Source organism: Pongo abelii, chromosome 7 (assembly GCF_028885655.2).
Source record: "Pongo abelii isolate AG06213 chromosome 7, NHGRI_mPonAbe1-v2.0_pri, whole genome shotgun sequence".
Lineage (NCBI taxonomy): Eukaryota > Metazoa > Chordata > Mammalia > Primates > Hominidae > Pongo > Pongo abelii.
In genome coordinates, this window is record NC_071992.2 from 161405533 (window position 1) to 161429381 (window position 23849).

Below are 23849 nucleotides of genomic sequence, written 5' to 3' on the forward strand. Positions count from 1 at the left end.
ATCTTTAAAACAAACAAACAAAAAGGATCAATATCCTAGTGCCTATTTCCTCCCCATCAAGCTGACAGATGTTGGGGGCGGGGGCCTGGGGTGAAGACAGCCCTTCTCTATCTCAGGCACTTAACATGTTGAGAATTTCAAGTGGCTTGAATCTCATACATTTGTTTTGTTTGCAGCTGGCTCCTACTAGAAATGGTTCTGATTTGGTTTCAAGAACTGTATCCTTGGCCGGGTGCGGTGGCGCATGCCTGTAATCCCAGCACTTTGGGAGGCCGAGGTGGGCAGATCACCTGAGGTCAGGAGTTCGAGACCAGCCTGGCCAACATGGTGAAACCTCATCTCTACTAAAAATATGAAAATTGGGCGTGGTAGCAGGTGCCTGTAATTCCAGCTACTTGGGAGGCAGAGGCAGGAGAATCGCTTGAATTTGGGAGGCGGAGGTTGCAGTGAGCCGAGATTGTGCCATTGCACTCCAGCCTGGGGAACAAGAGCAAGACTTTGTCTCAAAAAAAAAAAGTATCCTTAAAACAGAATAATTCTAAATACAAATTTTTAATTATGAATAAACTAGATTCATCTTCATCATAGTAATATGGCAATGGATACTAGACTCTTGAACCAGGAGTAAAAAAATGAAAAAAAAATCCTTCAAATACAGGAATAGAAATATTAGAGACAGTAAAAAAGAGCTATCTGAATTAGAGAAATGTATGTTTTAAATATATCTACCAAAGAACAGTATTTTCAGCATTTTTTTGGGGGAAATACCATAAGATGTAAAGAGGTACCCACTTGGTGTTAACAGCTATGAGGTCTGCTGAGTGTGAAGCTCCCTTCCTTTGCCTGCATAGGAATTGAGTCATCCCATGGTTTCTGGGGCACAGGATCTGCAGGTCATAAGGGCAGGTTTTGAGGAAAATACCCATTTTTGAGTTGAATTTTTACTAAAAAGTTAGGATATCCTTTTCTGATCTTGAATAAAGTTAAAAGCTCCAGATAAAGGGTTTTCTAGGCCAGGGGTGGTGCCTCACGCCTGTAATCCCAACACTTTTGGAAGCCAAGGTGGGAGGATCACTTGAGGCCAGGAGTTTGAGACCAGCCTGGCCAACACGGTGAAACTCCATCTCTACTAAAAATACAAAAATTAGCCAGGTGTGGTGGCGCGTATCTATAATCCTAGTTACTTGGGAGGCTGAGGCACAAGAAAAGCTTGAACCTGTGGGGAGGAGTGGAGACTGCAGTGAGCCAAGATCATGCCACTGCACTCCAGCTTGGGCAACAGAGCAAGACTGTCTCCACACACACAAAAAAATAGTTTTTTAAATTTATGTAATTTCTCACTAATATATCTTTAGACTTTTTCCTTGTTTCATACAAAACAGGTGTTTCCACACACTTAGGATTTCCATCCATTTTACATACTTGATGAAAATATCTTTTTATATCACTTTATCCATACTTTAGTGTTTTAAGAGAATACTGAAAATAGTCCAACTTTCAAATTTTAAGTGCAATAATTAGTATGGTTAATTGATATTTAGGAAGGGCATGTAATGTTCTTAGAAAAAGAACTTTATTTGGAATGTAAGATTTTATTGGGATAAAAGTTCTTATGCCTTAAATTCCCTTAGTTCAAATAAACTAATGTTAAAGAAAGAATTATGGCTGTTTTTACCAAAATTCTCTACAATTTTATGATTACTCTCCAATATAACTTCAAGATGTTGAGGAAAATAAAACAGGTAGTCTCTGAAGTTTTTCCACAGGAACAGCATGCTAAGTGCTTCTTTCTGGAGTTATTTTGAGACAGTGAATCGCCAAAGAAAGGCTTCCTACAGAGTTAGCAGAGACTTCTCTTGGGCTGAAGGCTGCTTGTGGTTCCACATGCAGTTTCTGTGAGAATGGATTCTTGTGTCAGCCATGGGTCACAACTTTCTGTGCACTTTCTGGTGCTGGATTAGGTGGCCATGCTGGTTGAAGGCACGCCCACACTCCCCACACTCGTAGGGCTTCTCACCTGTGTGGATCCGCTGGTGCTGGATGAGCACTGAGTACTGGCTGAAGGCCTTCCCACAGCTATTGCATTCATAGGGCTTCTCGCCCGTGTGGGTCCTCAGGTGCACAATCAGAGTTGCTTTCAGGCTGAAGGCTTTGCCACATTCTGTGCACTGGAAGGGCTTTTCACCTGTGTGGATTCTCTCATGCTGGATCAGAGACCGGCGTGCACTGAAGGCGTGCCCACATTCACCACACACATAGGGCTTCTCCCCAGTGTGGACTCTCTGGTGCTGGATCAGGTGTGAGTGTTGAACGAAGGCCTTCCCACATTCGTAGCATGCATAGGGCTTTTCCTCGGTGTGGATCCGCTCGTGATTCATCAGTGTGGAGCGGTGGCTGAAGGTCTTCCCACACTCACTGCACTCATAGGGCTTCTCCCCAGTGTGCACGTTGTGGTGCTGAATGAGGACTGAGCGGTCGCTGAAGGCCTTCCCACACTCGCTGCACGTGTAGGGCTTCTCCCCGGTGTGGATCCTCTGGTGCTGCAGCAGTGTCCTCTTCACACTGAAGGTTTTCCCACACTCATTGCACCTGTGAGGCTTCTCCCCAGTGTGTACCCTCTGGTGGCTCCGCAGAACAGTGCTATGGTTGAAGGCTTTCCCACACAACGGACACACATACGGCCTTTCTCCCGTGTGGATCCGCTGGTGCTGAATGAGATGTGAGAGTTGAGTGAAGGCTTTCCGACACTCAAGACATTCGTGAGGCTTCTCTCCTGTATGTATCTTGTGATGCTGAGCAAGATCTGAGCTCACTCTAAAGGCTTTTCCACACTCATTACACTCATAGGGCTTCTCACCTGTGTGAATTCTCCTGTGTTTACTAAGGACTGAGCTCTGGCTGAAGGCCTTCCCACATACACTGCACACATAGGGCTTCTCTCCAGTGTGGATACGCTGATGCTGAAGGAGGTGGGAACTCCGGCCAAAGCACTTCCCACACTCAACACACATGTAGGGCCTCTCTCCACTAGGCACTGCCTGGTGCGGAGTGAGTGGCATGCTTTGGCTTAAGACCTGAACTTCATGGTGGTCAACAGAGTTTGGACTCAGACAGAAGCTTCGCTTTGTTTCATTATTTTCTTGATCAATCCTCCCCAAGGGTGTTTTCCCCAGAATCAATGTTTGCTCTGAAATTAATGGCTTCGGACTGAAGTCTGTATTTTGACTCTCTCCCTTGGTTTCACATTCTGAAAGAACAAATCCAAAATGAAAATGTTAACACTATTCAAAACTGAAGAGCTAGTGCAACCCTGAAACTGGCCTTGCTGATGAAGGTGCAAAATCCCTCAATGCACATGTCGGTGTGAGCTAGAGAAGAACAGAACCACCATAACTGTGTCAAACAACTAGATATCAGAAGATAATGTTTCCAAACAGGAATGTGCCAAGGCAACGTTTAAGAGAAAGGTGTAAACTCCAGTTTGAGGTCACACCCCTGTGTGGAGTCCACAGAACAGCAGGGAAACAGCCCTGCCTGAGCCCTGCCCTCCCAGGGGTCCTCATGTGGACAGAGCTGAAATGCAGGCCCGCACAATGTGGGTGCCCTGTGGGGCAGACAGCAGCACTTGGGCAGGCAGGGAGAGGTGTAAGCTCTTGTGAGCAAGTTGGGGGGTGCCATCTGGAGGCCAACAGACTTGTACATGAGGTAGGGGTGGTGATGCTGTCACCTCTTTGCGGAAAATAATTTTTTTTTTTTTTTTTTTTGAGAAGAAGGCTTGCTCTGTTATCCAGGCTGGAGTGCAGTGGCGCAATCTCAGTTCACTGCAACCCCCACCTCCTGGGTTCAAGTGATTTTCGTGTCTGAGCCTCCTGAGTAACTGGGATTACAGATGCACACCATCATGCCTGGTTAATTTTTGTATTTTTAGTAGAGATGGGGTTTTATTGTGTTGGCCAGACTGGTCTTGAACTCTTGACTTCAAGTGATTCACCCACCTCGGCCTCCCAAAGTGCTGGGATTACAGGCGTGAACCACCGGACCTGCCCATGTGGAAGATAATTTCATGTGGAGAATGCAGTGGCAGGAGGAGGGGAGGGAAGGACAAGACTGAAGGTGCAGAGGGGCATGATGGGAATCTGCTGCCAAGTTTAGGCCACAGATGAGGGCTTCAGGAGCAGAAGCACAGATGGCGGGAAAGGCAGGGGTGGAGACTCTTCTGGGAGCAGGTCGAGCGCTCTGCAGGCTGATTGTGTGTGAGTGGGTGGGAGGCAAGAAGTGCTGAGGACAACAGTGTTTTTTTTTTTAGATGGAGTCTCGCTCTGTCACCCAAGCTGGAGTGCAGTGGCTACTATCATAGCCCACTGCAGCCTCAAGCTCCTTGGGGCTCATATGATCCTCCCGCCTTTGCCTCCCAAAGTGCTGGGATTACAGGCATGAGCCATTGTGCCTGGCTCTAAACATTATTTTATTTTATTTAGTTATGCGTGTTTCTGAGCCTTCTATAATTTCATGGAGCACAGTCTTCTGGAACTTGTTCTCCTGTCAGCATTATGTTTTTGAGATCTATCATGTTGTTGTACAGCAGTTAATCATTTTCACTGCAGTATATTCCATTAAGTTAAAATACCATAGTTTATTTATGTCCATTCTGTTTATGAACATAATTCTTTTTTGAGACGGAGTCTTACCCTGTCGCCCAGGCTGGAATGCAATGGCACGAGCTCGGCTCACTGCAACCTCTGCCTCCCGGGTTGAAGTGATTCTCCTGCCTCAGCCTCCCCAGTGGCTGGGATTACAGACACATGCCACCATGGCCGGCTGATTTTTTTGTATCTTCAGTAGAGACGGGGTTTCACCATGTTGGCCAGGATGGCCTCAAACTCCTGACTTCATGATCTACCCACCTCGGCCTCCCAAAGTGCTGGGATTACAAGCATGAGCCATGGTGCCCGGTCCTGAATTCTTTTCAAATGTTTTTTTAAATCATGAAGCATGCTTCTGTGAAGATTCTCCTATGTTTCCTGGTGCTTACACACAAATGTCCTTGCTGTATACATGTGCAAGAGTGGGAAGTGGTGAACATAGGAATTCATGTTTTCAATTTTTTTTTTTTCCAGTTTTTTACCTCCATTCTCTTAGAATGTGATCATGTTTTCAATTTCATTGGATAATGCCAAACTTTTCCAAAGTGGCTATGTGAATTTACATCCCTATTAGCTGCCCTACATCCTCACCCACATGTTATATTGTCAGATCTTTCCATTTTTTCCATTCTGAAGGTGTAACATCATGTCACAGTGGTTTTGATTTCCACTTTACTGATGAATAATGAGGCTGAGCAGTTTTCTTATTTATTGGCCCTTTGGTTTTCCTAATCTACGCAGAAATTTGTGCCTACTTTTCTTTTTGGGTATTTCTGCATCTTTTTATTCTATTCAGAGGAATTTATTTATTAAGTGTATTGACAAATTGAAACAGTGAGAATTTAACAGTTTTTTTAATGAAAAAAATTTAAATTCACTGTCTTCAGTTTAATAAAATTTTTTTGAGACAGAGTTTCATTCTTGTTGCCCAGGCTGGAGTGCAATGGTGTGATCTCAGCTCACCGCAACCTCTGCCTCCCAGGTTCAAGCGATTCTCCTGCCTCAGCCTCCCAAGTAGCTGGGATTACAGGCATGTGCTACCATGCCCAGATAATTTTTTGTATTTTTAGTAGAGATGGGGTTTCACTATGTTGGCCAGCCTGGTTTCAAACTCCTGACCTCAGGTGGTCCATCTGCCTCAGCCTCCCAAAGTGCTGAGATTACAGGCATGAGCCACCGCCCCTGGCCCAGTTTAATACAATTTTTAACATATCTCATTTTAGAAAGTTACTCTATGTGGGTTTTTTTTTGAGACAGGGTCTCACTCTATCACCCAGGCTGGAGTGCAGTGGTGTGATCATGGCTTACTGCAACCTCAACCTCCTGGGCTCAAGGAATCCTCCCATCTCAGCCTCTGTGTGGCTGGGATTACAGGAATGCACCATCATGTCTGGCTAATTTTTAATTTTATTTTGTAGTGTGGGGTCTCAGTATCTTGCCTAGGCTGGCTATGTGTTTTTTAAACTGATAGAAGTTTTAGTTCTTTCTTTTTTTTAATGTATAAGCCTCATCTTCACGGAATAAAAGCCTATAGGCTAAAGAAATAGTTACTCATTTACACTAGAAAGTATTATTTCTATTGTCTGAAGTTTCACCAGGTGTGGTGGCTCATGTCTGTAATCCCAGCACTTTGGGAGGGCAAGGCGGGAGGATCACTTGAGGCCAGGAGTTCGAGACCAGCTTGCGCAACATGATGAAACCCCGTCTCTACAAAAATTAGCTGGGCATGGTGGTGTACACCTGTGGTTATAGCTACTCTCGGGAAGCTGTAGTGGGAGGATTGCTTGAGCCCAGGAGGTTGAGACTGGTGAGCCGTGATTATGCCACTGCACTCCAGCCTGGGAAACAGAGTGAGAGCCTGTCTAAAAAAAAAAAAAGTTTCCTGAATGGGCGGCTTCTGACCTGATGCCAGGGTAACAAGATGGACAAGATGTCTTTAATAATAAAAACACAGGCCAGGCACAGTGGCTCATGCCGGTAATCCCAGCATGTTGGGAGGCTGAGGCAGGAGGATTGCTTGAGCCCAGGAGTTTGAGACCTGCTTGGGCAACATAGCAAGACTCTGTCTCTACACTGCACTCCAGCCTGAAAAAAAGAAAACAGACACACACACTAAACTAACTGCAAAAGAGATTACTCGTTCAATCATCCATGGCATGAAAGCATCATATGACTGTGAGATAGAATCAAGTTGCTGTGAAGGCCAAACTTGCCTGCACCTTGCATCCATACTGTGCAGAAGCTAGACTTCAGCCAAGAGTCACTTGCTTTTAGAATAATGGTTTCAGTTGTTAAATATAAAGTAGGGAAGTATGTTTTAAGCATGACAGAACAAATAAAAGGAAACAAAGTGATTTCACTGAAATAAATGTTTAATTATAAAAATCCAGTAATCTCTCTAGGCCTACTATGGCTCACAAGAAAAGGAAAAATATTTTAAAAACTAAAAACACAAAAAGCCCCTCCCTGGTGTTTTGTAGTAATTGTGTGAGTTGTTTAACACACTTCATAGCACCCTGAGTAGCCTCTACATTCTTGTAAAACATTAGTATTAACACCTTCAGAGATTGTACTGAATTAAAAAGATCAGGCATACACTTACCCCATGGACAAGATAAACTGTCTTGTTGTGTACAGGCTGTAGTGTGGTCATATTTGAGGTTGTCTGGAAAAAAAACAGCGAGTTGAAGTGACAACAAAATACTCCCTTCAAGAGTGGAAAATCCTGGCCAGGCATGGTGGCTCACATCTGTAATCCCAGTACTTTGGGAGGCCAAGGTGAGTGGATCACTTGAGGTCAGAAGTTTGAGACCAGCCTGGCCAACATATAGTGAAACCCCGTCTCTACTAAAAAATACAAAAATTAGCTGGACTTGGTGGTGCATGCCTGTAGTCCCCACTACTAGGGAAGCTGAGGCAGGAGAATCGCTTGAACCCCGGAGGCAAGGGGTTGCAGTGAGCCGAGATCGCACCACTGCATTCCAGCCTGGGGGACAGAGCGAGACTCCGTCTCTCTCCAAAAAAAAAAAAAAAAAAAAAAGAGTGGAAAATCCTTTTGTTGCTATGACAACATGTAATTTACTGAGTTATAAACAGCAGGGGCAGGGCTGGGCAGGTGCACACACTTATCCATCCTGAGGAACTGCCAGGACAAGACAAAGGCATATTCTCCTCCTCACTTGCTCTAATGCCAGTGGCAGTGATCCAGGTTGTGGCAGGTGGCTTCTGCTTCTACGCACATCAGTAATCTAAAACTCAGTCCCATTGTCCTCTGTGGCCTGTGTTAGAGGTGAGGTGACCAGGTGCTTCCATGAAAAAACTTCTCATCTCCCAGAGAACTTCACAGTCTCTGTGGTGTCAAATTCAAAGGGCGTTTACGCTCTCCATCAGGCGAGTACATAGCTGGACACAAGGGAGCCCAGGATTGGTTTGGCAGTGGCGGCAAAATGCCCTCCTGTGTTTTCTTGCCTCCTACAGCTGCAGTCAGTAAGCAGAAGTTCTATGCAAGATTTCCAAGACATGATGATGTGTCTTCTTGTGTAGTCACTGGAAAATTAAATTCCTCTAAGGCTGGCATGTACCTTGTTCCTCTGAGGATATCTGATTTTGCAGGCCAGTAAGAGGTAGACTTTAATACCTGGTGCCCTATCCACATAAAGCTACTTTAGAAATAAGGAGGAGCTTTCAAGGGGAAAACCACCACATCTGAAATGCTGAAGCTGATCAGCCAACGGAGGTGTTGCCCAAACTGTCCCTACTCTCCCCAAGTGGGGCATATTATGGCAGGACAGGCTGACTGAGGTTTTCCTAAGACTCAGATGTCACCTTACTGAAGTCAGAGGTTCTTTGCCTTAAGCAACCACAAACATGAACTTCAGGGTTGGATCTATGTACCATCTTTCCTTTTATAATTTTCTCCATCTAAAGGTCTTGTACATCTTCTGTTAGATTAATTCTTGGATACTTTATATTCCTGATGCTACTATAAATGTTATCTTTTAAAATATTACACCTTTGCTGGTTGCTGACAAATATAAATAAAACATTTCTGGCCAGGTGCAGTGGCTCATGCCTGTAATACCAGCACTTTGGGAGGCTGAGGCAGGTGGATCACTTGAGGTCAGGAGTTTGAGATTAGCCTGGCCAACATGGTGAAATCCTGTCTCTACTGAAAATACAAAAATTAGCTGGGCATAGGGGCGTGGACCTGTAATCCCAGCTATTCGAGAAGCTGAGGCATAAGAATTGCTTGAACCCAGACGGCAGAGCTTGCAGTGAGCCGAGACTCGTGCCACTGCATTCCAGCCTGGGCGACAGAGCAAGACTGTCTCCAAAAAAAAAAAAAAAAAAATTTGTATCCAGCAAAACTGGTAATTTCCCTTGTGAATTTTAATCAATCATTTTCCAGGTTGACAATCACATAAACTGCAAACAATGCTTTTTTCTTTCCAATTCTTATAGCTTTGGTTTTGCTTTATTTTTATTTTTATTTTTTGAGAGAGTCTCACGCTCTGTCCCCCAGGCTGGAGTGCAGTGGAGCGATCTCGGCTCACTGCAACCTCCGCCTCCCGGGTTCACGCCATGAACCCAGGAGTAGCTGGGACTACAGGTGTGTGCCACCACGCCCGGCTAATTTTTTGTATTTTTATTAGAGACAGGGTTTCACCGTGTTAGCCAGGATGGTCTCGATCTCCTGACCTCGTGATCCACCCACCTCGGTCTCCCAAAGTGCTGGGATTACAGGCTTGAGCCACCGTGCCCGGCCGGTCTTGCCTTATTTCATACATGGGATGCCCGGTACAACATTATATGGACACGGGGATGGCGGGCTCCTTTGTCTTGTTCTTGAGATGAAACAGTGTGCTTTCAGCACTTCACCTTAAGTGTCAGGTTGAGACACTTCCTTTCCACATTTAGGATGCTTTGTTATTTTCTAAATCATCAGGTAACTCTCAAAACCTGAATGGCCTATTAGGACCAAATCTGGCTAACCAGTCCCTCTGGTCAGGGACAGAATCACTGCAGCCATGCCCTAACTTCCTCTACATGGCTCTGCACATCAGCTTGTTGAAACTCACTGCTATGCTCACTTCCAGCCATGGGCTGCCACCTGATTCAGCAACCCCCAGTCCATAGACTCCTTTGCCAGATAAGGCCAGATAAGGTTTTACCCCAGGTGGAAGCCACTCCAGTCATTGGCTCAGTATGAACTAGGTCCACAGCTTTGCTCAGGACCTGTTTATCCCTCAGTGAGGGAGGGGCCAGCTCTCCTCACTCACCTGAGTAGTCACTCCACAGGCCCTGGCTCTTCTTAGCCCCCTTCCTGTCCAGGACCCAGGGATCTTCCCCTCGCTCCAGCTGGGAGATTATGTCAGGCTTGGATCCTGGAAGTCCTGCTCGTGGGGAGGGAAGTCTTTGTTTATACAACATTTACAGAGCCCCCTCCCCGTGCCCAAGCCACTTGTGGGGATATGAAAATGGACAGGACTGACCTTCTGCTGGAGCTGAGCACCCAGAAAGGTGATGAGAGCAAACCTCCAGGACCAGCCTGTCCGAGGCCCCATACACTGAGAAGCCCCCCGCAGTCCATTACGCAGATACACAGACAAGGCCTGCTAAGGTGGCTTACCCAATGAGACTACATTCCCATAGGTTTCCATCATCACATTTCTGTAGAGGCCCCTCTGAGCAGGGCACAGGCGGTCCCATTCATCCTGGGAGAGGAGCACAGCCACATCCTCGAAGGTCAACTTGGCCTGGAACGACAGGGGCTGCTGCAGGTAAGACCACATCCTGGCCTCTGTGATAGGGAGTGGGTGCATGTGACATGTGACATGAGCAGTTGGCAATGGGGGGCTCTGTGAGCTGAGGTGGGTAATTGGAAGGGGCCGCAGAGTTCAGGGGATGTTGTGATGCTCTGGCTGCTCTCAGGAGCTCTATGGGGCATGGAAGGAACCACAGGGCTCTGGCTGGGGACACTGCATAAGCACTGGGGACAGCTTACCTGGGGTCCTGCCGGCACTGGCAGGAGCCTGGCTGCTGCCATCACCTGGTCTCCTGGGGCCTCTGAGGATCACGGAAATTGAAGGAGCCTGTGGGGCTGAGGAAGAGGAGGGGGCAAGTGAGGGGCATGGCCTTGAGACCGTAACTTCCTAGGGGGCCCTCAGGGGATCCCTGGGCCTCATTCAGAGTCAGTGAGGGGCACACTGAGGTCAGGTGCAAGGAGCTGCTACTGTTGCAGCCTTGGTCTGCCTTGCCTCCCCCATGAACTCTGACCCTATGGTTCAGGAGCCTGTCCAGGCCCTGAACACACAGTTCCTGGGCCTGCCCAGCTAGTACTGGGCTCTCTGAACCCCAGGTGCAAGGCACTTGCTGCACCCTGGTCCCGGCCCATGGTCCTGCCATACACAAGGATACCAGCTCACCAAGGCTCTGTGTGTTCTATACCTGAGGCACTCACACAAGTACCAGACTGTCCCCAAGTCATGTGGGGGATACAGGCATCAGGCCAAGCTGCTTCCCCCAAACACCCTCCCAACTAAGAAAGCCTTGGCTACCAGGGTGACAATAAGACTCCCCTCACCCCACCCTTAGGCAGCCCTAGTGCCCCAATGTGGCACCAGGTTCAACCAGGTATTTGAAGGGGAGGCATGAGAAGTGGTCAGTTCTGGACAAACTGAGTCAACAGCGGCCTAGGGATCTGGTCTGAGCAGCTGAAGGAAGACGTCATCAAGTGAGAAGGGGATGCTTGGGGTAGTGGGGCTGGTGCTGGAACGTAACAGGACAAGGTAAGCAAGGGTATCTGACATAAACCCAAATGGCTGGGAAAAAGGGGGAGCGGGGCAAGAGCTTTCCTGACACATTTGGTCCTGTACAGGATAGGGTTCACAGTCTTCTGGAGCATCAAAAAGAAGAGTCTGTGACAGGGATACAGAAACCAACCAGGTGACCAAAGGTGGTAGATCACTCCAGAAAAACGTGGTATAAGAAAGCAACCAACCCCCTCACATGCTTGGCTCAGATGGGCACCACAACAAACAGGGTGCTTTAAGAGTGACAAAATAGGTGTCAGGGCTGAAGGCAGAAGTCAAGGGACATCATAATCCCAGTGTTTATAAAACATCAGATATAGGTGGGCGTGGTGGCTCATTCCTGTAATCTCAGCACTTTGGGAGGGCGAGGCAGGCACATCACCTGAGGTCAGGAGTTTGAGACCAGCCTGGCCAACATGTCGAAACCCCGTCTCTACTAAAAATACAAAAATCAGGCCGGGTGCAGTGGCTTACGCCTGTAATCCCAGCACTTTGGGAGGCCGAGGCAGGCGGATCATCCGAGGTTGGGAGTTCGAGACCAGCCACGATCAACATGGGGAAACCCCGTCTCTACTAAAAACACAAAATTAGCCAGGTGTGGTGTATGCCTGTAGTCCCAGCTACTCAGGAGGCTGAGGCAAGAGAATTGCTTGAACTCGGGAGATGGAGGTTGTGATGAGCCAAGATCACACCATTGCACTCCAGCCTGGGCAACCAAGAGCAAAACTCCATCTCAAAACAAAAACGAAAACAAAAACAAAAATCAGCTGGGTGTGGTGGCGGGTGCCTGTAATCCCAACTACTCAGGAGGCTAAGGCAGGAGAATCACTTGAACCCAGGAGGCGGAGGCTGCAGTGAGCTGAGATCATCTCAGCTGAGACTCTGTCTCAAAACAAAACAAAGAAAACACACATCAGATAAATGTACATATTTGCACAGACAACTTTCAGGAAGATACACAATAAACTAACTGCCTGCCTCTGAAGAACAGGACAGGGAAACATGGTTGGAAAGAGACTGACTTTCAACCCTCCCCTGTGCTGCTGTTCTCCAAAAATGCCCATTCCCTCCAAATGTGTGTGTGAGCACATTTCTGTGTTAGCGCAATGCAACTCTAATTAGAATTCCAACAGAAGTCTTTTAAAGGAATGACTAAAACTACTTGAGAATTCATAAGAAGAATGGATGCTAGAGCATAGCCAAGAATTTAACTGGAAAGAACAGAGGGTGGGGCCTGCCTTGCCAGGAATCAGAGCCAAGGGTGGGTAGGAAGCCACTGTAATTAAACCAGCAAGTTGTCGACAGAGGGAACAGATGAAGCCAGATAGGTGTGTGGGAAATTGGAAGATAACAAAAATGGTACATTTTAGTTCAGCAGGAAATCAGTGGTTCCTTTAGTAACTTGTGTGTACCCAGATGGGATACATCAATAACCATTTTTTTTGTTTTTTTTGAGACAGAGTTTCACTCTTGCTGTCCAGGCTGGAATGCAATGGCGAGATCTCGGCTCACTGCAACCTCCACCTCCTGGGTTCAAGGGATTCTCCTGTCTCAGCCTCCCAAGTAGCTGGGATTACAGGCATGCGCCACCATGCCCAGCTGATTTTTTTTGTATTTTTAGTAGAGACGGGGTTTTTCCATGTTGGTCAGGCTGGTCTTGAACCCCCGACCTCAGGTGATCCACCCGCCTCGGCCTCCCAAAGTGCTGGGATTACAGGCGTGAGCCACCGTGTCCGGCCACCAATTTTTTTTTTTTTTTTTTTTTTGAGACGAAGTCTTGCTCTGTCGCCCAGGCTGGGATGCAATGGCGTGATCTTGGCTCACTGCAACCCCTGCCTCCCAGGTTCAAGCAATTTTCCTGCCTCAGCCTCCCGAGTAGCTGGGATTACAAGCACCCACCACCACGCCCAGCTAATTTTTAAAATATTTTTAGTAAAGATGGATTTTCGCCATCTTGGTCTGGCTGGTCTCGAACTCCCGACCTCAGGTGATCCACCTGCCTTGGCCTCCCAAAGTGCTGGGATTACAGGCATGAGCCACTGCGCCCAGCCCAACAATAACCAATTTTGGATTAAGACGAAGACCAAGTATGAGCATTAACAGTGGCCTCATGTGCTCCTGGTCCCCCTGTCTGACATCTGCCCACCCTCAAGGGCAGAAGTGCCTTCTCTCCTGCCACACCCTGACCCTTTCCATGGGTCACCCACCAGCGCACAGATCTGTCATTTCTTTATTTTGAAACAGAATCTCACTCTGTCACCCAGGCTGGAGTGCAGTGGCATGATCTCGGCTCACTGCAACCTCCATCTCCCAGGCTCAAGCGATCCTCCTACCTTAGCCTCCTGAGTAGCTGGGACTACAGGCATCTGCCTCCATGCCCAGCTAATTTTTGTACTTTTTGTAGGTATGGGGTTTCACCATGTTTCCCAGGCTGGTCTCGAACCCCTGAGCTCAAGTGATCTGCCCCTCTCGGCCTCCCAAAGTGCTGGAATTACAGGCGTGAGTCACTGCTCCTAGCCCTGCATGCGAATTTGACCTTTGGTGAATGCACAGCTCTGGTCCCCTGGAAACCTGGCAGAGGTGGATGGTCATTCTCTCTACGGTCCAACCACACCTGGGCTGCGACTCAATGATGAACAACCACAGGAAGTACATTCAGGGCCTCCCTAGCAGGTCTTGCAGCCAGTTCTCCTGACACAGGAGGTGCTGGCTTGTATGACCACGAGGCTTTCGACTAGGCTAACTCCTCCTCCTACCTGCATCCTGTGTTTATGCACCTCAGTACTCCCTGGATGGCTGCTGGATGATGCTGGCCAGCTTTTCCAAGAACCTGCTGCTAGGCATGGTTGTCCTGTGAGTCTGAAAAGTCAGTTGAGCCCAGTAGCTCTTTTGGTACACTTGAGCTGGTGATCCCCCTTCCCTCTGACTCAACATTTCAATATGGGTGTCTCATAGCATCTCAAACACTTAACATCCCAAACCAAGCACCCTCTCTACCATCATTTCTACCCCCAGCTTGGTCTGTGAACCTGTACATAAGCCTCCTTCCTTCTTCACTCTCACACTTCTAATTCACCTTCCAAGCACATCTAGAACCTGACCATGTTGCCCATCTCGCCCTCCCTGCCCCATGACAACCACCCCTAGATGTTCAGCAGCTCCCAGCACAGTCTGTCAGCCCAGCCCCTCCATCTACCTTCCTGTGAGAACACAGTGACTGTCCTCTGCTCAAGGTCCTCCCAGGACCCCACTGGCTCCTATGGGCCTGCCCCAAACTTTGTGATTTTCCTTAGAGCCCTGCAGCCCTTTATCCCTTGGCCTGTGCTCCCCAACCGTCTCTTAGAGACCTCTGCCCCACCCACCGCAGCAGCCCTGGCCTCACCCAGCTCTCATCCTATCCCTTTCTCCTGCACCAGCAGACCAAGAAGCAGGCCCAACAGAGTAATCAGTGGTCGACCTTTTTTTTTTAAAATTACTTCTAGGCTAACGATTACAAATTGCTAGGCAATGTACTTTTTAAAATTTTTAATTAATTTCTCAGAGACAGGGTCTCACTTTGTAGTCCAGGCTGGGGTACAGTGGCTCAATCACAGCTCAATGCAGCCTCCAACTCCTGGGCTCAGGTGATCCTTCCACTTCAGCCTCCCAAGTAGCTAGGAATACAGGTCACACCACCATGCCTGGATAATTTCTTAATTTTTTTTTTTTGGTAGAGACGAGGTCTTGCTATGTTGCCCAGACTGATCTTGAACTCCTGGGCTCAAGGGATCCTCCCTCCTTGGCCTCTGAAAGTGTCAAGATTACAGGCCTGAGCCACCACACCCGGCCTGTTTGTTGAATAAATGAATGAAGACCAATGAGCTCATACTATATGCCATTTGTAATAGCCAAGTATGGAGTCAACACTTTCCACTGGCAGGCGTGGGAAAGTGGAGTTTCTCATACTCTTAAGAAGGCCACCTAGCAGTATTTAGGCAAATCAGACTGGCCCTTGGATAGTGGGTACCTTATAAGAATGGATGTGGGTGAGGGTGCAGACTCAAGGATGTTGCTGAGGCAAATGCTATGTTGGTCCTTTCACATACAAGTTACACACCTGCTAAAGAGAAAGATGTATGTTGTGTCAGGTCACCAGATGGGTGAGTGAAAATGCAGCATGGGGTCAGCATGCAGGGGACAATCTCATTTTGTAAACTATGACCCCGAGCCCATGAAGGGTATGTGTGTCACAAGGACCTGGGACTGGTTCACCTGCCTCACTTGGGCCAGCTGCATTGAGGCCCCACCTATAAATCCAGATGACACACTCCTTTGAAGGCCTGGAGATCATGTGGTTGGTGAGAGGAGAGCGCTGAGAACAGGCTTGGCTCAGAGGAGGATGCTGCTGGATAAGGTGTTATTATCTATTTGATTAACACACAGAGGAAAAACTCCAAAGGACAATACCAGGCTGTCAACAAGTGTGAGGCAAGGAGAAGTGAAAGGGAAAGACTGCCACCTGGGGTGAGTCTTAGAAAAGCATAAACACAAAATGCAGTATCAGGTCTCTATTGAAAGATGACCATCACATATTGCTAATTAAAAAAAAATCAGCCGGGCGCAGCGGCTCATACCTGTAATCCCAGCACTTTGGGAGGCCGAGGCAGGTGGATCACAAGGTCAGGAGTTCGAGACCAGCCTGGCCAACATAGTGAAACCCCGTCTCTACTAAAAATACAAAAAATTAGCCAGGCATGGTGGGCACCTGTAATCCCAGCTACTCAGGAGGCTGAGGCAAGAAAATACCTTGAACCTGGGAGGCAGAGGTTGCAGTGAGCCGAGATTGTGCCATTGCACTCCAGCCTGCGCGACAGAGCAAGACTGTGTCTCAAAAAAAAAAAAAAAAAATTCCTATCACAAAGTCTGATTGTGTTCTGGTAATAAATAAACAAAAATGGCTAGGCATGGTGACTCACACCTATAATCCCAGTACTTTGGGAGGCCAAGGTGGGAGAATCACTTGAGTTCAGGAGTTCAAGAACACCCTGGACAATATAGTGAGACCCTGTCTGTATAAAAAAATTTTAAAAATTAGCTGGTCTGTAGACCTAGGTACTCTGGAGGCTGAGATGGGAAGATTGCTTGAGTCCAGTCCGGAGGTCAAGACTGCAGTAAGCTGTAACTGCGCCACTACACTCCACCCTGGGCAACAAAATGAATCCCTATCTCAAAATAGATAAATAAATAAATAAATAAAAATAAAAAAAATATATGAACAAAATACATTTTAAAAGTGGTATTAACTAGTTTAAATTTTTTCCTTACTTACACTATGGCAAATAAAGGTTTCAGTTTCCTGGAACAAGCCTGTAACAGGATACCAGGCCAGGCAAACACCATGGACCTCAACCTAAACCTTGCATACTCAAGACAGGAAAACATAAGAGCTATCTGGGGTGCCAGAAACTGGCTTTTAACAACACACTCCATCCACACTTCGCGGGATTCTGACGTCCAACTCCAAGCTTCGCTCCATGAGAACACAGTTCAGGCAGGGAAGGAGGATGATGTGGACAGTTTTTAAAAATTAAAAGACAGGCTCATCACGAGTCCTCTATAGATGCCAGGCTCCAGGGCCAGGGGCTGGGACAGGCTGGAGATCACCGCCACAGAATACTGGAAGTGGTTTGAGGAGCCCCCTCTTGAGGCCATGCCAACAGCTAACAAATGGGCAATATAGAGAACACCCACTCACGGTACTGGTTGAGCAATGATCCCTCCCACCCACTGGTTACAAAGGTGGCAGCATGAGGAGTTCATTTTTCAAACTCAGGAATTTCAATCTTGAAAATTTCCCTAAGGAATAATCCAAAACAAAAACAATAGATCAATGTTATTAGCAGCAATTGGCTTTCCAGTTTTCTTTAGGTGATCAAAAGCCACATCGCAGTGAGACATTCCTATCACTCTTTTTGGAATTCCTGACTGTCATGATGTGACAAAGCAGTGTGCCTGTCATTCCAGAGGACCCTGCACATGGTCACACACTGGGACAGGCACATTTGGAGTCTCCTGATCTGGGGTGAGCTGCCAGGATCTCCTCCAGAGCCACCGCCTTCTCCTGCTCCTCATCATCCTCACTCCCTGGACTTTCTGCTAACAAGCACTGCTCCCTCTTCATCACCAAGGAGCCCCTACCAGCTAGGGTGAAAGCCCTTTCAAGAGAGGCAGCTTCTGAGCCACCTGTGAGCACAAGGTGAAACACTGCTAAACTTAACCTAATCTAAACTAACCCTAACTAACCTAAACTAACCCTAACCTGCAACCTTTCCAGAATTAACGATCAAAAATATGTATCGAAATTGATAGCTTTCTGGTTGGGCACAGTGGCTCATGCCTGTAATCCCAGCACTTTGGGAGGCCAAGGTGGGCAGATCACCTGAGGTCAGGTGCCGAGACCAGCTTGGTCGGGGAGACCCTAACTCAGCGGCGCTAGAGGAATTAAAGACACACACACAGAAATATAGAGGTGTGAAGTGGGAAATCAGGGGTCTCACAGCCTTCAGAGCTGAGAGCCCCGAACAGAGATTTACCCACGTATTTATTAACAGCAAGCCAGTCATTAACATTGTTTCTATAGATACTAATTTAACTAAAAGTATCCCTTATGGGAAACGAAGGGATGGGCTGAATTAAAGGAATAGGTTGGGCTAGTTAACTGTAGTAGGAGCATGTCCTTAAGGCACAGATCGCTTATGCTATTGTTTGTGGCTCAAGAATGCCTTTAAGGGGTTTTCTGCCCTGGGGCGGCCAGGTGTTCCTTGCCCTCATTCTGGTAAACCCACAACCACAACCTTCCAGCGTGGGCATTATGGCCATCATGAACATTTCACAGTGCTACAGAGATTTTGTTTATGGCCAGTTTTGGGGCCAGTTTATGGCCAGATTTTGGGGGGCTTGATCCCAACAGTCAGGAATTCAAGACCAGCCTGGGTGACATGGGGAAACCCCACCTCTACTAAAAATACAAAAATTAGCCGGGTGTGGTGGCACGTGCCTGTAATTCCAGCTCCTCCTGAGGCTGAGGCATGAGAATTGCTTGAACCCGGGAGGTGGAGTTTGCAGTGAGCCAAGATCGCGCCATTGCACTCCAGCCTGGGCAACAGAGTGAGACTCCATCTCAAAAGACAAAAAGCAAATAAACAAACAAAACAAACAAAAAACAAACAACCAAATTGATAGCTTTCTTATATACCAGTAACACCTAGTCAGAAAATATGAAGGGAAAAAAATCTGTTCAACAAATAGCAACAAGAAACAAGATTAAACCTTAGAAATGCATAGGATCCCTATAAAGAAAACTATAAAACATCAAGGAAACACTTGAGGACACTCATCTGGGAAAATATTTTTTGGGTAAGACCTCAAAAGCACAGGAACAAAAGCAAACTAGACAAACAGAATTACATCAACTAAAAAGCTTCTGTACAGGAAAGGAAATCAGCAGAGTGAAGAAACAACACACAGAATGGGAGAAAATATTTACAAACTATCCATCCGATAAGGGATTAATAACCAGAATGCAGAAGGGAGTCAAAATTCAATAGAAAGAAACAACTATCTGATTTAAAAACAGGTAAATGATCCGAGTAATTTATCAAAAAAAGACAATATGTATGGCCAACAGGCATATGAAAAAAACTAAAAAGACCCACTATATGACCCAGCAATTCCACTGCTTGTTATATACCCAAAAGAAAGGAAGTCAGTATATCAAAAAGATATCTGAACATACATGTTGACTGCAGCACTATTCACAATAGCTAAGATATGGAATCAACCGAAATGTACATCAAATAAATGGATACAGAAAATGTGGTATATATACACAATGGAATATGATTCAACTATAAAAATAAGGAAATTATGTCATTTGCAGCAACAGGGGTGGAACTGGAGGTCATTATATTAATTGAAATAAGCCAGGTACAGAAAGACAAATATTGCATGTTTTCACTCGTATGTGTGAGTTAAAAAAGTTGGTCTCATGGAGGTAGAGGGTAGAATGATGGTTACCAGAGGATGGGAAGGGTGGGGTTGGGGGGACGTATGAGATGAATAGAGGTGGGTTAATGACTACAAACATACAGTCAGATATAATGAATAAGTTCCAGTGTTTGATACCACGGTAAGATGACTATAGTTAGTAATTTATTGTATATTTCAAAACAACCAGAAGAAGAGATGTGAAATGTTTCCAACACAAAAAATGATGTTTGAGGTGACAGATATCCTAATTACCCTGATTTGATCATTATACATTGTATGCTATCCTTGTATCAAAATATCACATGTATCCCATAAATGTGTGTAATTATTATATTCAATAAAAAAGAACTTTAATAAAAATACAGGTATATTTTTATTATTTCATGTGGGAAGGGCTGTTCTAAGCAAAATACCAAAAGCAAAAAGCAGAGATCCATAGATCTGCAGCTTATAAATCAAAATCATATGCGCATCAAAGCTACCAAACTCCAAAAATGGACCTAAAGGCATGCAACAATTTAGTATATGACAAAAGTGGTTTTTCAAATCAATGGGAAGATCAATGGTGTTAGAGATGGCTATGATTTAGGGGAAAAAAGGAATTCCAAAAGCTGGATTCCAAACTCACCCCACAATAAAATAAATTCCAGACGTATCCAACATTTTACAAGTACCACTGAAAAACGAGAGTTTATTTTAAAAATAATCTTGGAGTGGGGAAAGCCCTTTAAAACACAGCACAAAGCCCAAAATGCCTTAAGGCAAAATATTTGACTCTTAAAAATTTTAAATTTTCTATTTTGAAAAAGCCCAAACCAGTACCAAACACCATAATCAGAGTCAAAAGACAAACTGAGAAGTATGTTTTCAACATACGTGGAAAAAAATATGAGCTGGCAAATCACAAAGAAATACAAACGGCGAAAACACAAATGAAGGGATTTCAATCTCACCAATAAACGAAAAACGTCGACCTGGCAGGAATGCAGTGATCTGTCAAGCCCACAGGACCAGAGCCCAGTCCAGGGCGGGAATGTCAATGGCAATCTCCCACCCTTACCCACTTCGTAGAGTCCACCGGACAGAGAAACCTATGTCCAGAAGACATGTACGAACTGAAAAATCTACGAGTAGCCACCCGGCGGAGGACGACTGGAGCGCCCCCTGCCGCCCCTGGTGTTAATCAAACGACACCAGCTTCCCTTTGATGACAGAAAAAAGGGTGTGCGCGCGTGCCTAGAGCTCTAACTGCATTCAAAAATTCTGAAACTGTTCACAGTTCCTGCCTCTTCACACACTGGCAGAGTGTTGGGGGGGATGACTTTTATATATTTCTGACATGCCTGCATTAGAAGAAGTATTGCATATTATTTTCAATTTTAAAATTAAGCCAATAAACAACAAGGAAAATATTTGCTGTGTTGCAGAGTTGGGCTCATTCATTAAAACAGGACTCTGACACAGTAACAGAAAAGACAGCATCGATAGCAAAATGGGGAGAGGATAAGACACCCAGCAAGTAGCACACTCGACCAACTGCTGAGACGAAAGCAGCTCGTTTTCGTCTTGACGCGGGAAGACTTTTTATAGCTAAATAAAGTGGCGCTCCCGGTGCGCCGCCGGGGTCTTCATGGGGCTCCTCAGGATGTGCATAAAACAGAAAAAACCTCCATTTTTATATTTTGGGGAAGTTCCCCACCCCTTTCCGGGCCCATCCCAGGGGACACGAGACCCCGAGAAGCGCGGCAAGAAGAGCGGCCCGGGGCTCCAGACTGCGCCCCTAGGACTCCGGCCATCCTGGCCCTAGGCACGGCGCCCGGTAGAAAACGCGCGGGAGGGCACGAGGGGAGGAACGCCGGAGATCTGAGGCGATCCAAGGTGGGAGGGACGCCGGTCTGAGGGGGCCCTAGGGGGGAGGGGCGGGGAAGGGACCGAGGCCGTCCAAGGCGGACGGGGGTGCGGGAGGGCCTGAGGGGGTCCAAGGCCGGCGAGCGGAAGGGTGGGAACCCCGAACGGGGGAGAGGGCGCGGCCTTGGCCCTGGGGAGGAGGCCGCCGCGCGTCCGTGAGGGGAGGGAACCAGCGTAAACGCAGGAGGCAGTGCGTGCTCGCGGGGAAGAGTCCACGATTCGTGTGGAGGACGCACCAGCTCGGGTGTCCGTGATGGGAGAGGGTCCTGGCTGGCGACGACACGCGACCCCCACTCACCGTCAGCGCCGCAGCCTCACGCGCGAAGGAACGGCATCCTGCAGCACCTTCAGACAAAGGGCTGCCCCGCCCCGTCTGCGCAGCCGCCAATCCCTGGGGGCTCCTGCCCCTCAGTTCCCGCCCCCACAGCCGAGTTCGCCAATCCTGGAAGGCAACGCATGTTTACGTCATTTGGCCCGCCTGCCCGCCCGAAGCCTTCCTCGGTGACCGACTGCAGGGAGCTCTCAGGAGCCACTGAGAGCCAGACCTCCGCGATCCCTAGAGGGGCCGAACAGCTCTGGGCAATGGGCCCGGCCGGCTCCCTGGCCGCACTTCCGGGCGCGGAGTCTACAGCCCACAGCCGAGCCTTGGCCGTTGGCAGTCCCGGTTCCCGAGCTCCTGCCGCCGTCGCCCTGTGGAGGACACCCCTACTGGCCCCGCAGTCCCTCCTCGACTTGCGCTGGCTTCGGCCGTCCTGGAACTCGAGCTGGTTCCCCCCTCCGAGTCTTTGCCCTTGCGGTTCCCGCTGCTGGGAACGACCTTGCCCTCAGCCGCCTGGCTGGTCCCTGCGCCGCTGCAGTGCGAATGTCGCCTTCTCAGGGGCCCTTTCTCTTCCTTCGTTGCGACACTGAAGTCCTCTTGTTTGATGACTTGCGTGAGGTTATTCCTCCCATTTAGGAGGCCGAGTGCTGCGAGGTGCGCGGCGCAGCCCCTCTTCGTTGTGTTCGGCCCGGCGTGCTCCCGACAGGGGGCGTCACTGAACAGCGAACGCCTCCGTCGCCCACTCGCCCTGGTGTTTGCTTTTTGGTGTGTTTACACCGCGCACCTGGGGGAGAGGGGCGGGCCACATCCGTGTGGAGGCTTCGGGCACAGCCCAGGACCTGACAGCCGCGGTAGGGAGGGTGGGGCTGGTTTGGAGCGGTGTCAGGGGAGGGGAAGGCTGGCGCCTAGTCCACCTTCCGCTGGCCCCACTCCCGAAGGTCAGGTCCGCGTCGTCCATTGGGCGCATGGCCGGGCCCAGACTCTCAAGAGGCTTCTCCACAGGGCGGAGCTGGGGGCTGCGGGGGGGCGGCGGGGAAGGCTTAAGGTTGGGGAGTGGGCTTGAAGCGAGTGTCTGGCCCGCGCTGTTGGAAGCGGAGGCCGGGAGGATGTGGCGATAATTCCGTAATTGCCACGCACCAGGCAAACGCCAAGTATGTGCTACTCTTCAGCGAACTTAACAGCAGCCCTTGCGGGCAGGGGTTCGCACTTCACGGAGCTTCCATCCACCACGCGCGTTTCGAGCAATGGGCCCGTTGCCTGGCGCAGTAGAAGCCAATACTATAGCACCAGTTTTTGAGAAAAGAGAAGGCTTTATTATTTCAAGGTCGACGGCCAAGGAGACCGGAGGCACGGCTCAAATGTGTCTCCCACATGTGGGCTTAGGTCAAACTCGATGGGTTAGGGAGGACAGGTTGGCACACAGACGTGCTGGCGGACTGGTTTCGATAGGAGGGCTTTCAACTTGGCCATTTATGGTAAGGTGTGGAATGGCAGGTTTCAGCACCAGATCTTCCAGGATGATGGACCCTTCCTTTCTGAAAGCGTTCCGCCCCTCAAGCTCCGGTCATGTCCCTGTCTTCTTGGCTCCACAGGGAGGAAACGTTGGTTCCGAGTTATGATTTTCCTCCTTTGTGCATGACTTTCAGTTTTGGCTCTGCTGTACCTCCTGTTACCAACAGAATAGGGTCAGTTTGGGCCAGTCTTGTGGTTACACCTCAGTGTCAACAGGATTTCCTCTGCCAAAGGGCTGTGAAGCTCAGGACCAAGGTAATCGAAATTCGGCTCTACTGTTGGATTGTCCTGGATTGTTTTAGCAGTTGACAGGGGTCAAGCTCTGTCCCAGCAACCTTGATCCCAACAGAGAACTGATGCTCCTAGGACCTTCACCTCAGACCTCAGTGCATACTGGTTTTTGTTTTTCTCCCTCCTCCACATCTTTTTTATTTTGCAAATGTTCATACATTCATAAAAGTTGAAAGAATAATACAATGAATACCTGCATGCCCTTCACTTAGATTTAGCAGTTGACATTCTCTCTAGCACGTCCCTTCTGTGTCTCTGTCACTCTTTTTCCTTCAACAGCACAATGTTTATTGAGTGCTTGTGTGCTAAGCACTAAGTGCTGGGGCTACATCAGTG

General features: G+C 47.9%; 1 protein-coding gene across 8 annotated transcripts; it reads right to left on the bottom strand.

Annotated features, from left to right (window-relative positions):
• Positions 1–1556: 1556 nt before the first annotated feature.
• On the bottom strand, positions 1557–22389 carry ZNF250 (zinc finger protein 250). 8 transcript variants are annotated; one of them, XM_054519085.2, is made up of 6 exons: positions 21690–22389; positions 10648–10743; positions 10273–10399; positions 9923–10036; positions 7246–7308; positions 1557–3247 (listed from the first exon to the last, which is right to left on the bottom strand). In XM_054519085.2, the coding sequence occupies exons 2-6, from the start codon at positions 10687–10689 to the stop codon at positions 1926–1928; spliced, it is 1668 nt and encodes a 555-aa protein (XP_054375060.1). In that variant the 5' UTR covers positions 10690–10743; positions 21690–22389; the 3' UTR covers positions 1557–1925. The 8 variants fall into 8 exon arrangements, with proteins under 8 accessions (XP_054375060.1, XP_054375058.1, XP_009242500.3 ...); XM_054519083.2 differs by having other exon boundaries at positions 10273–10414; positions 21690–21819; XM_009244225.4 differs by having other exon boundaries at positions 21628–21729.
• Positions 22390–23849: the final 1460 nt, after the last annotated feature.